Consider the following 14,624-nt stretch of genomic DNA (forward strand, 5'->3'; position numbering starts at 1 on the left):
AGTCCTGACTCCCTCGCTGACGCCGTCTCCTCACTCTGAAGCTACTCTTGTGCATTCCTGCTTTCAGCTGGTGACGACCAGGTCCCTGAAGCTGCCAGTGACAGCCCCTCCGAGCAGGAGGAGGAGGAGCAAGAGCAAGCCGGACCATCAGGGGAACACTCAGGTCTCGCAGGAGAGGACGAAATGATTGACACGTCCTCACTGGACGAGTGCCTGGACCAACTGTCGCAGGGGATTGCAACTTCTGGGACCAGTGGCGTCCAGCCACCCAGGAGCCCTGTGCGTGGGCTGCGGCCTTCCCCCCAAAGGGGGGAAGGATCAGAGGGGAGTGCAGTTGATCGGGACACTCGCCGCCACCAACGTGGCAAGGTTCCCCTAGTTCGGTCCCCTGCTCCCCAGCGGGAGAGTCCCGACTCCAGTCCGGACACCTTCACCTCGGAGGAGGCGCGGAAGCTGGACAAGACGGCCGAGGATTCGGACCGGCGCCACACGGAGCTCATGCGCGTGGTGGGCCGCATGCCTGAGGCCATCGAGTCGCTGGCGACCAGTGTGCGCGAGTTTGGGGCATCAACTGCCGCGAGTGGCCGCATGCTCACTGATGCCGTCAAGTCCCTGGCGGGTGTGATGCGGGCGCACACCAGGACAACAGGGGCACTCACTGCTGCCACATGCGCTGTCTCAGGCAGGCATCGCCAGGGCACCAGCCGTGCTGCAGCATCCCAGCGAGCCGCCCCTCGGCTGATTGTTGCGGATCCTGCAGTGCGGGCCCGGCCGAGTGCCAGCGCGCCACAGCACCAGCCAGCGCATCCCAGATGCCAGCTTGCCCACATTGCGCCATCCGTCGCCGCCACTCCCCCACTGGGGCGTCAAGCGCAAGCGGCTGGAGCTGATGTTGGCCAGGCTCAGGTGCGCCACTCAGCAGCCGGCCCCTCGAGGCCCAAAGGCTGTGTAGGCCGCCCCCCAACGGCATCTGGTGGAAGGACATCTGAGCCTCAGGCGCCTTCCCCCAGCCTCGCAGCAGCCACTGGGCAGAGCTTGCGAAGGAGCAGCAGGCCGGGCAGGGGAGGCAAAAGGCTGGACAAGGTCTCGCCCTCGCGGGCCACTCAGTAGAGGGTGTGGCCAGCTTTCGTTTTATATGGCGGTGGCCATCTTTCTTTTGCCCATGGTTGTTTGGTTCATGGGCTTATTTTTTGCGTTAAGGCCGAGGTTGAGGCCAGGTTTGTGCAAATGTGGAGTTACTCCTCCCCAGTTTGTGGGAGTGAGTCGTTTGTTGGGCTTTTTGTGGGGCCCGTTGATTGTTTTTGGGGATTCATGTGGGAAGGGGTTTTCATTTTTGTGTAATAAATAATTATCTTTATTCATACAGTCTCCATGGTTGTTCTTGTTAGTGTTTGTTGGCTTCGCCGGCTGAGGGCTTGCGGAGCGGCTGCATTCATCTTCCCTCATGGCCCCTGGCCATTCCCTGACAGGGGGCTTAGAAGTACCGTGTAATAAGGTGGCGTCGCGCGGCCCTTGGCCCTGGTCGCTCCCTCCTGGGAACGTACTCCTGCTCCTCCTCCTGCTCCTCCTCCTGAGGTGCTGCTCCAACGTCAGGTGGCAGTGCCTGAGTCCTGCGGATAGCCAGGTTGTGTAGCATGCAGCAAACTACCACAAATTGGGAGACCCGGTCCGACGAATACTGCAGAGCTCCTCCGGAGCGATCAAGGCAGCGGAACCGCTGCTTGAGGACCCCAATAGTTTGCTCGATGATGTTGCGGGTGGTTTGATGGCTCTCGTTGTATGCCTCTTCAGCAGCGGTCCTGGGCGCGCGGAGCGGGGTCATGAGCCAGGTACACAAAGGATAGCCTTTGTCCCCGAGTAGCCATCCTCTTGGGGGAGGCTGTGCCTCGAACATGTCATGCACAGTACTCTGCCGCAGGATAAACGCATCGTGGCTGCTGCCTGGGAAGCTGGCATTGACAGCCATGATGCGCTGCTTGTGGTCACACACCAGCTGCACATTCAGAGAATGGTAGCCCTTCCTGTTGCGATACTGCTCGCCATGCTCCAGAGGGGCCCGCAAAGCCACATGCGTACAGTCAATGGCGCCCTGCACCAAGGGGAAGTCCCCGAGTCTGGCAAATCCCAATGCGCGCTGATGCTGGCTCTCCAGGGCCATGGGGAAGGAGATGAATTGGCTTCTCCTTCTGAACAGTGCTTCGGTCACCTGGCGGATGCAGCGATGCGCGCCGTACTGGGAGATGTTCGCTATGTCCCCAGCAGCGGATTGGAAGGAGCCGGTGGCATAGAAGTTCAATGCCACCGTCACCTTCACTTCCACCGACAGAGACATCCTGCACCTGAGCTTTGGACGCAGATCTCTGCGAAGCAGGTGGCAGATCTCTGCAACCACCTCCTTTCGGAATCGGAGCCTTCTAACACATCGTGCGCCACTCATGTTGAGGTAGGAGCGCTGCTGGCGGTATAGCCTGACTGGGTAAGGCCTACGTGGCTGACGCCTGTAGCCCCCTCTGCCTCTAGCCAGGGCTGCCCCTCTCACAATGCGTCTGCGAGCCCTACGGACATGGCGCTGCAGCTCCGCGTTGGCACCCCATGCAACCCCCATCAAATCCTGGCAAACAGTCAAATTTCCAAAAGGCCACTTGCAGCGCTCTGGCCTGAGTCCAAAAATACCTGAGCTGTTGCTGCTTGAAACCAGTTAGCTATCCTCCTTGTTGTGTGTCCAGAAATGCGTTGCACAAGAGTGTTTGCTGAAAAATGGCTGGCCTTTATACTGGAGGGTACGTCCCCTTTAATTTGCGCCCCCTGGGGCCCGCGCTGGTTGTGTTGCGTTCCTTTTTTCAAACGCTCCGGCCGCCAGCCGCACAATGGGGCGGTCCGACTGAAGTTTGGAATCGGGGCGGCCAAAGGGCGTTGCACAAGGATGTGACGTCATTTTCTGCGCGCGCATCCGGGCGGGCGCTAAACTTTGCGCCGGCGCTAACGGCCAACTTAATTTGGGGCGAGGCGCAAACTGCGCTGCGCCCGGGCGCTACACGCATAGCGCCCGAAATTCACTTCTCTTAAGGCGCTAACTGCTGGCGCAAGCAACTGAAATTCTAGGCCTTAATTTTTTAATTTCTTTCTTTTCCTTTGTCTCGTTTTTCTCTCTCTCTCTTAATCCAATCTTTCTTTCCCTCTCCAATTCTCTTTCTGTACCTGATCTGACTCTAATTCACACACTCCTTCTCCGTCGTTCCTCTGTTTTTTTTTTTAAGTTCGTTAAGTTTAATTGATTAAGGAGATAAACTGTTGGTTTCGTTGTCCACTAAGGTCCCAGACGCCCCGCTGCCCTCTCCGCGCCGTTCTCAGCTCGCACTTCCAGCAAGTTACGGTGCAAATTATACTCGAGCTGAAGGGTGCAGGACAAAGTTTAATTCATGGTGCAGGTCGTGAGAGAGCCCTCTCCAGCAAGACTTGGCCCATTTTAGCTGCGTAATGTGAATAATGAAACAGCCAACAGGAAGGGCGTGTCAGGTTAAATAGGTTAGAGGGGAGTTAAGAACATAACCACATTTTGGAAGTTGTGCAGAGTACAAGTGATTTGTAAAAGAAACGGTGAGAGTTGTACAAGTAAATGTTTGATGATTACTCAAATGCTGAAATTAAGTAAATAGAAATCTAAAAAATTCCATCGTTTTTTTTTAAACAAACCTTGCTTGCGAGGTTCATTGAGCTAATAGACACGGACTAAAGTTGTGGCCTGGATCAGTGGGTAGCACCCTCGCCTCTGAGTCAGGAGGTTGTGGGTTCAAGTCCCACTCCAGGAACTTGAGCACAAAAATCTGGACTGACACTCCAGTGCAGTGCTGAGGGAGTGCTGCACTGTCGGAGGTGCCGCCTTTCGGATGAGACGTTAAAGCGAGGACCCATCTACTCTCTCAGGTGGATGTAAAAAAACCTGTTGCACTATTTCGAAGAAGAGCAGGGGAGTTATCCCCGGTGTCCTGGTCAATATTTATCCCTCAATCAACATCACTAAAACAGCGACGACATTTTAAAAGTGCTTCATTGGCTGTAAAGCACTTTGGGACATCTTGAGGTTGTGAAAGGCGCTATAGAAATGCAAGTATTTCTTTCTTAGTGTTATATTCCTATGTAGCATTGTTTTTTTCCACAGAAACAATGGCCCCGAGTTTCCCGAAGGTGCGGGGAATTGTCGGGTTTCCCGAATGTCAGGTTCCGACCCGAATCTAAATGGGTCAGGCAGTTGCATGCAATTTTCCCTCAAGTGGCCAATTAAGTTCCAGCGTGTGGACAGCCTTGCTAATTGTCTATTTTCAGTCAGAAAGCCCCACAGCATGATGTCATCATTCGTGGTGCTTTCAAGGTCCACAGCAAGCATTGCTTCCTCTGTTGGCTTCCAAATGAACCATACAGGATGGCAGAGGAGCCTGCAGCAGCTGTGGCCAGTGCCAGACCCCGAGCTGCCTCCAAATTCGACGAAGCTTCACTACAGGCATTATTGGATGAGGTTAGGGCCCACAGGGAGGTCTCTTCCCTAGGTCAGGCAGGAAGAGGCCTCCCACTGAGACCAAGGCTGCATGGATGCAGGTGTCAGCAGATGTCAACTCGCTGGGAGTCACCAGAAGAACCTGGATACAGTGTCGGAAATGATTCCATGACCTTCACCGTACAGGAAAAGTAAGAATGAAGTTTCCAACACCCTCAGCCTGATCCCCATTGCCTTTCCCCACCAGCACTCAGCTTTAGCACTCTCTTCCTCCACATCCCACTTCACAGTCACATCCATACACCCTTACCCATTTCATCTCTCTCTATGCTCACATTCACATAACTATTCCACCATGCAGCCCTCACACTCCCTCTCACTCTGATGCTTTGAACACAGCTGACAACACACAGGGAGGGCCCTTGGTCTTGCAGCCTCACACCATCTTTGTCTCCCTCTAAGTATCTATGCTATGCAATCTCTACACTCACTCCTTCCTTCTCACTCAAACTCCACTTGTCTCCCTCATTGCAGGAAAAGAGAACTCACAACAACAGAGAGCGAGCCAGGACTGGAGGAGGCCCACCCTCAGTAGCCCACCTGACCCCCTGGGAGGAAGGAGTGCTGGAAATTGTTGGGGCTGATGTGGCCGCGGAAGTTGGGGAAGGAGAGATGGGGGCAGTCCCGCAAGCTGGTGACAGAATAGTTTGCCATCTCTCTCATTGACATAGCATGAGTCGCTGTTATGATTCTGAAGCTACATCATTTGGACTTATGAACATCTGCATCACATCTCTAACTCCTTCCTGTACTCCCCCACAGGACCATCCAGAGCCCTCGTCCCCACTGTGGAGGAGGAAGAGGCTGTGCAGCCAGACTCCTCAGAGGAAGCTCCAACCTCTGAGGGCGCAGCATCAGCAGAAGTAAGCGCACCCAGCACCAGCGCAGACACTCACGCCTCGGGGGGACCTTCGGGACATAGAGTAGTGTTGTCACCTGGTGTTTCACAGCTCACAAGTGAGCCTCAGCAGATTCTGGAGACAGGGACAGCAGTGGAGAGTCCTCGTCGGAGGGCGCAGGACTCTGCCAGCTCAGCTCAGCTGCGCTGCATGTCGACCCTCTGCCTCTGGGTCCATCTGCAAGAGAAGAGGTGATGGATCTCCATGCACAGATGCAGGAGTCTCTGGCAGGTTTTGTCTCCAGGGTCGCTGCGAGTGTGGAGTGAATGGAGGAGTCCATAGCGACCATGAGCAGAGCCTTTGTGGAGTCATTGGTGCATGAACGCATCACCATGAAAAGGTTGGCAACCTCCATGGAGGAGATAAGTCACCAGGGTATAGAAAACATGGTGAGTGCTCATAATAGAATGACATCTCTTGAGGAGCGATGGCCATCTATTGAACAGAGAAACCAGACCTTCATGGAAGTCCTTCTGAGTAGGACTGCCAGTGCAGAAACGGGTCCCCATTTTCCCCTAATGCGCAGCAAGGTGCTCTCAAGCCACTTCCAAGCGCTGGCCCCTTCTGGCCTGTGCAGCTTCAGGTGAGTGAGCAGCAGCCTGGTGCTCCTGTTGCTGAGACTGCTGTTCCTGGTTCTGCTGCTGGAGATCCTCTAATGGCAAGAAGGGAAGGAAAAAAAGGCGTCCCATGCTTCTGGTAGATGCCTCCGCTGAGGAAGCGCTGAGTGAGAGTGGCGAGAGGGGCTTCCCAGGAGCTCACATTGGAGAAGTGTGTGAGGCTCCAACCTTCCACAGCTGTGCCTAAGCCTTGAACAAGTAGCCCCAAGCCTGCAACAACAAGGTCCTTCAACATACAAATGCTCTCCGATTAAATCTCAGCTTTCCCAAATGACCTGCAGCTGAGAGCAAGCAAGCCGGGATGCTTCACACCAGGTTTCATCAGCGGGGTTCCCCGCAGGCGTGGTTAGCGTGGGAAACCCTTGAAAATAGCAAGGGCCCCTTAAAATGGCATTAAACATGCCAATAATTGCTGATTAGGGTCCCGGTGGCCAGTCCCGCCAGCGGCAGGCGGGACTGATTCGGGTCGGAGAGAAACGACGGTCCGAAAGTCGGACGGGGTGGGGAATCAGGCGGGGGGGGGCGGCGGTCGCGACCCCCTGTATTTGTGATTTTCCCCGCCCACATGCCTGAAAACCCGCCCGACGGCTGGGGGAAAATCGGGGCCAATATCTTAATAAAGATGAAGTAGCCAAAATGTATCAAAATAAGTTAAGACAGCAGCACATTGTTAAACATTGGCTACATTTTGAATGATTTTACTTTCTCTGGGGTCTTATGCAGAGTGGGGATGATGTGCGAGATGCAGTGGAACCAGCTTCATAACTAAATGGGCCTGATCTCATGGCAGGAATCAAATACCGGGAAGGGTAAGTTATCATAATTCAAAATGCAATCGAGAGCTGATGGCGTTGAAAGCTTATTTCTCCATGTTCATTCGATTTCGAGGGTTATCAGCGAGCCTTGAAAGAACTTGCAACCGAGCCACCTCTCTTGGACTGCCTGTTTTTCATGGCCAGTAATTGCTTAAAGTCATTTGCATGTTGAGTAAAGAAATAGTTAGAAGACCAAGTCGTATACCCCAGAATATTCAGACCAACTGTGGTGGTTCTTAGTCATTTCCACCCGCCCCCCCCCCCCCCCCCAAAATTTCTCTCGTTTGCTGACTTTTACTGGTGTATGGTTCCACATCCACCAACAGCCCTCTGGTACCTTGTCCAAGTGGTCATTCTTCATGTATGAGCCTAGGTACAAGCGTCAGCAGGCAATTCGATAAATCCGATCCTCACCCAATGCCTAGACATGCACACTTTCTAGGAGGCATCACTGGATGGCGATCAGGAGTAGGATCTATAACTAGTCTTTTTGCATCTTTCTAGGCTAAGCGTAACATCCCAGTTGCCGCTCTGGCCAAGAGTAGCTAACTCAATGCAGACCAGGGAGCAAGCCTGGGACCTGCCTCATCCATATTCTCAAGCAACTCCAAGTAAGAACAAACACTCTGGTGCAGGATGTTCCTTACATTGTTCTACTTAGAGATAGTTAAAAAAAAAACCTTTGGTACCAATTCATTTCAAATCTTATTTGCGAATAATTATATATTTGACTGTTTTGTAACATGATTGACTATGGTGTTAGCCCTTGGCTCAGGTAGCACTCTCTCCACCGAATCATGAAGGTTGTGGCTCCAAGCCCCATTCCATAGACGTGAATGCATAATCCAAGCTGACACTCCAGGGCAGTGCTGAGGGAGTGCTGCACTGTCGGAGGAGCCATTAAACCGAGGCCCCCTCTGCCGTTTCAGATAGACGTAAAAGATCCCATGGCACTATTCGAAGAAGAGCAGGGGAGATGTCCTGGCCAATATTTATCGCTCAACGAGCATCACTAAAACACATCATCTGGTCATTTAACTCTGCTGTTTGTGGGAGCTTGCTGTGTGCAGATTGGCTGCCGCGTTTCCTACATTACAACAGTGACTATGATTCAAAATTGACATCATTGGCTGCAAAGTGCTTTCGGACATCTTGAGGTAATCAAACGCGCCATATAAAATGCAAGTTCTTTTAGTATGTGGCAATAGTAAGGAAAGCTAACTGAATCTTGGCTTGTATAGTCAGAGGAATAAACAGAAATCGCAGGGGGATATGCAAGGCAATGGGACGGTCATACCTAGTGTGCTGTGTACAGTGCTGGTTGCCCTGTTACAGCAAAGGTATCCAGACAATGGAAGTAGTGCAGAGCAGGACAATCAAATTCCTACCTAGGTTAAGGCATCTAGGCTATGAGGAGAAGTTGAAACACCTGGAATTATTTACTCTGGACAAAGGGGAGAGAGATATTATTCAAAATTCTTAAGGGAATAGCTAGATTCAACCCTGATAATATGTTCAAGATTGCCACAAACTCTAGAATCAGGGAGCACTGGGTTCAAACTTAGAGGAAGGAAGCTGCCCCAACAGTTTCGATTTAAGTAGTAGAGGCAGATAGCGTGGAAAGATTTCAGGGAGAAAGGGACAGATATTTGAGGGAGTGGACAATTGAGAAGTATTATAAACATTAATGTTAGGGACCGGCAAGTTGGAGTCCACGGCTTTTTTTCCAGTCCTGCACTTTTCCATATTCCTAATAGATTTATTAAGGTTTACACGAAGCACCATTCATACCAGCTTACAAACTCCATTTTGCAGACTGACTTATTCCAGTTGGGACCGAACTAATTGCATAAAAGTCACACTGATACAACATTCACTAGTGTTAAGCAAACGTCCTTAAATTTTCAGCGATATATCATGAAAACGGAAAGAGAAGCTGAATCAGGTTTGCGAATCAGCAAAGTACGATGTATCCCCAGCCAGCAGAATGTCTTCCTGGGGCCAGGTGGTTTTGCACCAGCTCCAAAAGTGTGATCTGTAGCCATGCTGCCTTTGAAAATGCATAGAATTAATCCAAACGGCTCCGTGCCAATCATTATAGAGGGTACGGTAGCACAGTGGTTATGTTACTGGGCTAGATGATCTGTGAGACACAAGTTCAAATCCCACCATCGCAGCTAGGGAATTTAAATCTAGTTGATTAAATGGAATATCAGCTAATATCAGTATCATAAAACTACTGGTTTGTCATAAAAACCCATCTGGTTCACTAAAGTCCTTTAGGGAATGGAAATCTGCTGTCCTTACCCGGTCTGGCCTATATGTGACTCCAGACCCACAGCAATGTGGTTTTGACTCTTAACTGCCCTTAAATGGCCCAGCGAGCCACTCAGTTGTACCAAACCGTCAATGACAAAGTCACTGTACCTTCACCACACAGACTGCAGCGGTTTAAGGCAGCGGATTCTCACAGGCAATTAGAGATGGGCAATAAATGCCAGCCTTGCCAGCAACACCCACATCCCGTGAACGGAAAAATTATAATCACCCTGTACTTGCTTAACTTTTCTCTAACTTTTTCCAGTTCTGATGAAAGGTCGTCGAACTGAAACGTTAAACTTTGTTTCTCTCTCTCTGCAGATGCCGAGTATTTCCAGCATTTTATGTTTTTATTTTTGTATTATATTATCATCACCCGAGTGGCTCTGGAGGGGAGGAGAGCTGCTCTCCATTGGAGCAGGAGATTTGAAGTTTTTATTTAAAAGACAGCGCGCAGGTGTCTTCTAAACGGACATTGGGGTACAAATTCATCAGCGCCCGATTTCGGGTGCAAAGGCAGTAATAGAAACATAGAAGATAGGAGCAGGAGTAGGCCATTCGGCTCCTCAAGCCTGTTCCGCCATTTAATGCGATCATGGCTGATCATCCAAACTCAGTACCCGGTCCCTGCTTTTTCCCCATATCCCTTGATCCCTTTAGCCTTTAAGAAATATATCCAACTCCTTCTTGAATATATTTAATGAATTGGCCTCCACTGCCTTGTGTGGTAGAGAATTCCACAGGTTCACCACTCTCTGGGTGAAGAAATTCCTCCTCATCTCAGTCCTAAATGGCTTACCCCTTATCCTTAGACTGTGACCCCTGGTTCTGGACTCCCCCGCCATCGGGAACATCCTTCCTGCATCTAGTCTGTCTAGTCCTGTTAGAATTTTATAAGTTTCAATGAGATCCCCTCTCATTCTTCTAAACTCTAGTGAATATAAGCCTAATCGACCCAATCTCTCTTCATACGTCATTCCTGCCATCCCAGGTATCAGCCTGGTGAATCTTCGCTGCACTCTCTCCATGGCAAGAACATCCTTCCTCAGATAAGGCGACCAAAACTGCACACAATACTCAAGGTGTGGTCTCACCAAGGCCCTGTACAACTGCAGCAATGTAGCCACAACGTGCGCCCGAGCTGGGATGCCCGAGGCCAGGTGAAGATTGGGCCTCTGGCCTCATTAATATTAATTGGGCGAGCTACCGCCGCTTGTCCCGCCTCCACAGGCAGCTCGCCCATTAAAAGAAATGAATTTCAAGCCACGTGCCTCGCCAGCAGCAGCCCAGAGGTAGGCCCCCGGAGGGTGGTTGTGGAGTGGTAACAGGGAGGGTGGGGTGGGGGGAGCTATCGGTATACTGTGGCATCAGGGCAACGTTCCTGCTCTTCCTGACTCCACAGCAATGATTTTGTTTTTGCGGGGAAATTCACTTACCTTTTGGTAGGGGTCGCCCAGCAACCGATTAAGAATCCCAAGTGGAGCAGGCCCGGCTCCTAATCCGCGCTACAACACCAAATATCGGTAAGGGGGCCTATAAAGGGAATTAGGCCCCACATATCCACATGTAAGGGGCGTAACGATTGTTTCTGGCAACCACCAGCGATGTCTGAAAAATCAGCCAACCCAATGCCGGGTCAGATGTTTATCAGGCACGTTAGCCCCCAAAATTGGCCCTCATTGCATAAGAACATAAGAAATAGGAGCTGGAGTCGGCCATTCGGCCCCTCAAGCCTGCTCCGCCATTCAATAAGATCATGGCTGATCTTCTACCTCAACTCCAACTTCTCGCACTATCCCCATATCCCTTGATTCCCTTAGCATCTAAAAATCTAGCAATCTCTGTCTTGAATATACTCAACAACTGAGCAACTACAGCCCTCTGGGGTAGAGAATTCCAAAGATTCACCACCCTCTGAGTGAAGAAATTTCTCCTCATCTCAGTCCTAAATGGCCGACCCCTTATTCTGAGACTGTGACCCTTAGTTCCAGACTCCCCAGCCAGGGGAAACATCCTCTCAGCATCTACCCCGTCAAGCCCCTTCAGAATTTTATACGTTACAATGAGATCGCCTCTCATTCCTCTAAACCCTAGAGAACATTGGCCCATTCTACTCAATCTCTCCTCACAGGTGCCCTTTTTACGCCCGTATAAGGGATGTCTTATGAAGAAAGGTTGAGCCTATGCTCATTGAGTTTAGAAGAATGAGAGGGGATCTTATTGAAGCATATAAGATTCTGAAGGGGCTTGACAGGTAGATGCAGAGAGGATGTTTCCCTTCGTGGGGGAATCTAGAACTAGGGGGCATCATTTAAAACGGAAATGAGGAGGAATTTCTTCTCTCAGAGGGTCGTGAATCTTTGGAATTCTCTTCCCCAGAGAGCTGTGGAGGCGGAGTCACTGAATATATTTAAGGTGGAGATAGACAGATTTTTGAACGGTAAGGGAGTGAAGGGTTATGGGGAGCGGGCAGGGAAGTGGAGTTGAGGCCAAGATCAGATCAGCCGTGAACTTATTGAATGGCGGAGCAGGCTCGAGGGGCCAAACGACCTACTCCTGCTCCTAAGTCTTATGTTCTTATGTAAAATGTGAGCAACAAGGTCCAATTTCTACCCCATTAAGAGAGTACAGGTACTTTGAATCGAAACCAGCCCCTCTAGCTACGCTTTGCTCCTCCTCTTAAAGTGTATACTTTGGTTCAGCAAATCCTTCTGTGTAGCAGCAACATCATGCTGCAGATCTAACAGGAATCAACAGTGCTTTTTTTATTTTGCCAGCATTTCCAGCTGTGCCTGTTTGGAGGTTATTGATTTCCTCTCACAGATGTGTAGAGCTGATTCCAACAGGAAAGTTCAATGTCAAATGCAACCCTGGGCTCGTTACTGAAGCCTCCACACAACTGGCTCCTCAGAGCAGTGGGAGGTCTCACTTTTCGCACAACGTCACGGGCCAAAGGAGACTGAAACCGGCACCTACCTCGAGCGGTGAAGACCGATGCTGTCAGCTGCCGATGCCCGAGACAGACTCCTGGCCACGCTGCCTCCTAGCGTGGGCGATCGGCCCGCGGACAATCCCAGCCATGACCTCGTCCCAACGCTAAGGTCGTCACTCAGAAGGGATCCAATGGTTGATTGGCTGTCACTGCTTTCAGTGGAAAGAGAAAGAAAGACATGGAACAACAGTCAATGGCATTTACTTTTGATCTGAGACCACTTTCAACTTTTCTCGGCAGGGGCTGTCTAGAAATAAAGAATGATAAAACACTGGCCAAAATCAAGCAGAATACTTACGTGGAGAGATCATTCATTATTTCTGAACGTTTGTGTGTGGGGATAGGAACAAACAAGGGGGAGTTAAGCACTATATACATTCTCTATAAAATAGGTTACCTAAACACAACCTAAAATATGAATAGCAAAATACTGCGGATGCTGGAAATCTGAAATAACAACAGAAAACGCTGGAAAAACTCAGCAGGCCAGGCAGCATCTGTGAAGAGAGAAACAGAGTTAACGTTTCAGGTCGAAGACCTTTCATCAGAACTGGAAAAAAGCAGGAAATGGAACAGATTTTAAAGCAAGTTTAGGGGCTGGGAAATGGGGGAAGGGATGAAAGAACAAAAGGGAAGGTCTGTGATAGGATAGAAGGCAGGAGAAGTAAAGAGACATTAAGAGATATTCAAGGCGAGAGGAGGTGGTAATGGGACAGGTTAAGAAACAAAGGATGGCTCTAGATGAAGTGTGAATTGCGCAGGCAGAACGAGGGACAGCTGCCATGTGGGAGAGAAGAACACAAGGCACAAACAAAAAGTGTGGATAAAAAATATAAATATGATAGGAGCCGAGGTTATGATCTGAAATTGTTGAACTCTATGTTGAGTCCAGAAGGCTGGAAAGTGCCTAATCGAAAGATGAGGTGCTGTTCCTCGAGCTTACGCTGAGCTTCCGTGGAACAATGCAAGAGGCCGAGGACAGAGAGATCAGAGCGGGAGTGAAGCGGTGAATTAAAGTGACAGGTGACTGGAAGCTCAGGGTCCCCCTTACGGACTGAACGGAGTTGTTCCGCAAAGCGGTCACCCAATCTGTGTTTGGTCTCCCCAATGTAGAGGAGATCACATTGTGAGCAGCGAATACAATATACTAGATTGCAAGAAGTACAAGTAAATCGCTGTTTCACCTGGAAGGGATGTTTGGGGCCCTGGACAGTGGGAAGGGGGGAGGTATAAGGGCAGGTGTTGCATCTCCTGCACTTGCACGGGAAGGTGCCGGGCGAAGGGGAAGGAGTGCTGGGGGTGATAGAGGAGTGGACTAGGGTGTCTCGGAGGGAGCAGTCCCTACGGAATGCTGAAAGGGGAGGTGAGGGGAAGATACGTTTGGTGGTGGGATCACACTGGAGGTGGCGGAAATGGAGGAGGATGATCCGTTGAATATGGAGGCTGGTGGGGTGAAAGGTGAGGACAAGAGGAACTCTATCATGGTTCCGGAGGGAGGGGCAGGGGTGAGGGCAGAAGTGCGGGAAATAGAACTGACACGGTCAAGGGCCGTGTCAACCACTGTAGAGGGTAATCCTCGGTTGAGGAAAAAGGAAGACCTGTTGGAAGCACTGGTATGGAAGGTGGCATCGTCAGAGCAGATGCGGCGGAGACGGAGAAACTGGGAGAATGGAATAGAGTCCTTACAGGAGGCGGGGTGGGAGGAAGTGTAGTCCAGGTAGCTGTGGGAGTCAGTGGGCTTGTAGTGAATATTTGTCAATAACCTATCAATAAAATATGAATGCTGGAATAAGGGATTGTCTCTAAATTTCTCACTCCTGCCTCAGACAGTATTAAGTGCTGGCTGCAATTCTCTTTAATATGTGAACATGGGGCTTTATTTACTTATTAAACGTCTGCACGAGAGCCTGCCAATCCCTGTCCAAGATTTCCAAGACACAACTAAAAGAAAACATTTATTCCCAGCACTATAGAAGTCATTCTGAAGACAGAACAGAGCACAGAAACCCTATGCTGTTAAAAAAAAATGAAGATTATCGAAAGAAAAAACAAGCTGAACGTCAGAAATACAAATCAGGTCTGCCCGCATCTAAAAGGAGAAAGGACGGGTTAATGAGTCAGCTCAGGACTGATTGTTGGAAATGGGTTGACAAGAGGTTCCTTTGATAGAATTGACTGAAACAATGAGGGGAGGAAGGTAAAGATCAAGTGTACAGACACATTGACCAGAATCACTGAGTTTTACAGTGCAGGAGGAGGACGTTCAGCCCTTCATGCCCGTGCAGGCTCACTGAAAGATCTATCCACTTAGTCCCATTCCCCTGATCTTTCACCATTCACTTAAAAAAAAAAATTCACATATTTATCCATTCCCTATTAAAAGCTATTAAGGATTCTGCTCCCACTCCCACTTCTGGTGAGGCATTTGAG

At 50.2% G+C, this 14,624-nt stretch overlaps 1 protein-coding gene across 1 annotated transcript in view; it reads right to left on the bottom strand.

Annotated features, from left to right (window-relative positions):
• LOC147103587 (unconventional myosin-XVIIIb-like) overlaps positions 1-14,624 on the bottom strand; it is a 409,691-nt gene that overhangs the window by 14,382 nt on the left and 380,685 nt on the right. Inside the window, exon 44 of the mRNA XM_085962172.1 lies at positions 12,179-12,346. Within this exon, the coding sequence (XP_085818298.1) occupies positions 12,179-12,346 (168 nt within the window). The remainder of the gene's footprint in view (positions 1-12,178; positions 12,347-14,624) is intronic.

Source organism: Somniosus microcephalus, chromosome 19 (assembly GCF_052327205.1).
Source record: "Somniosus microcephalus isolate GS21.2 chromosome 19, FLI_Smic_1.0, whole genome shotgun sequence".
Taxonomy (NCBI): Eukaryota; Metazoa; Chordata; class Chondrichthyes; order Squaliformes; family Somniosidae; genus Somniosus; species Somniosus microcephalus.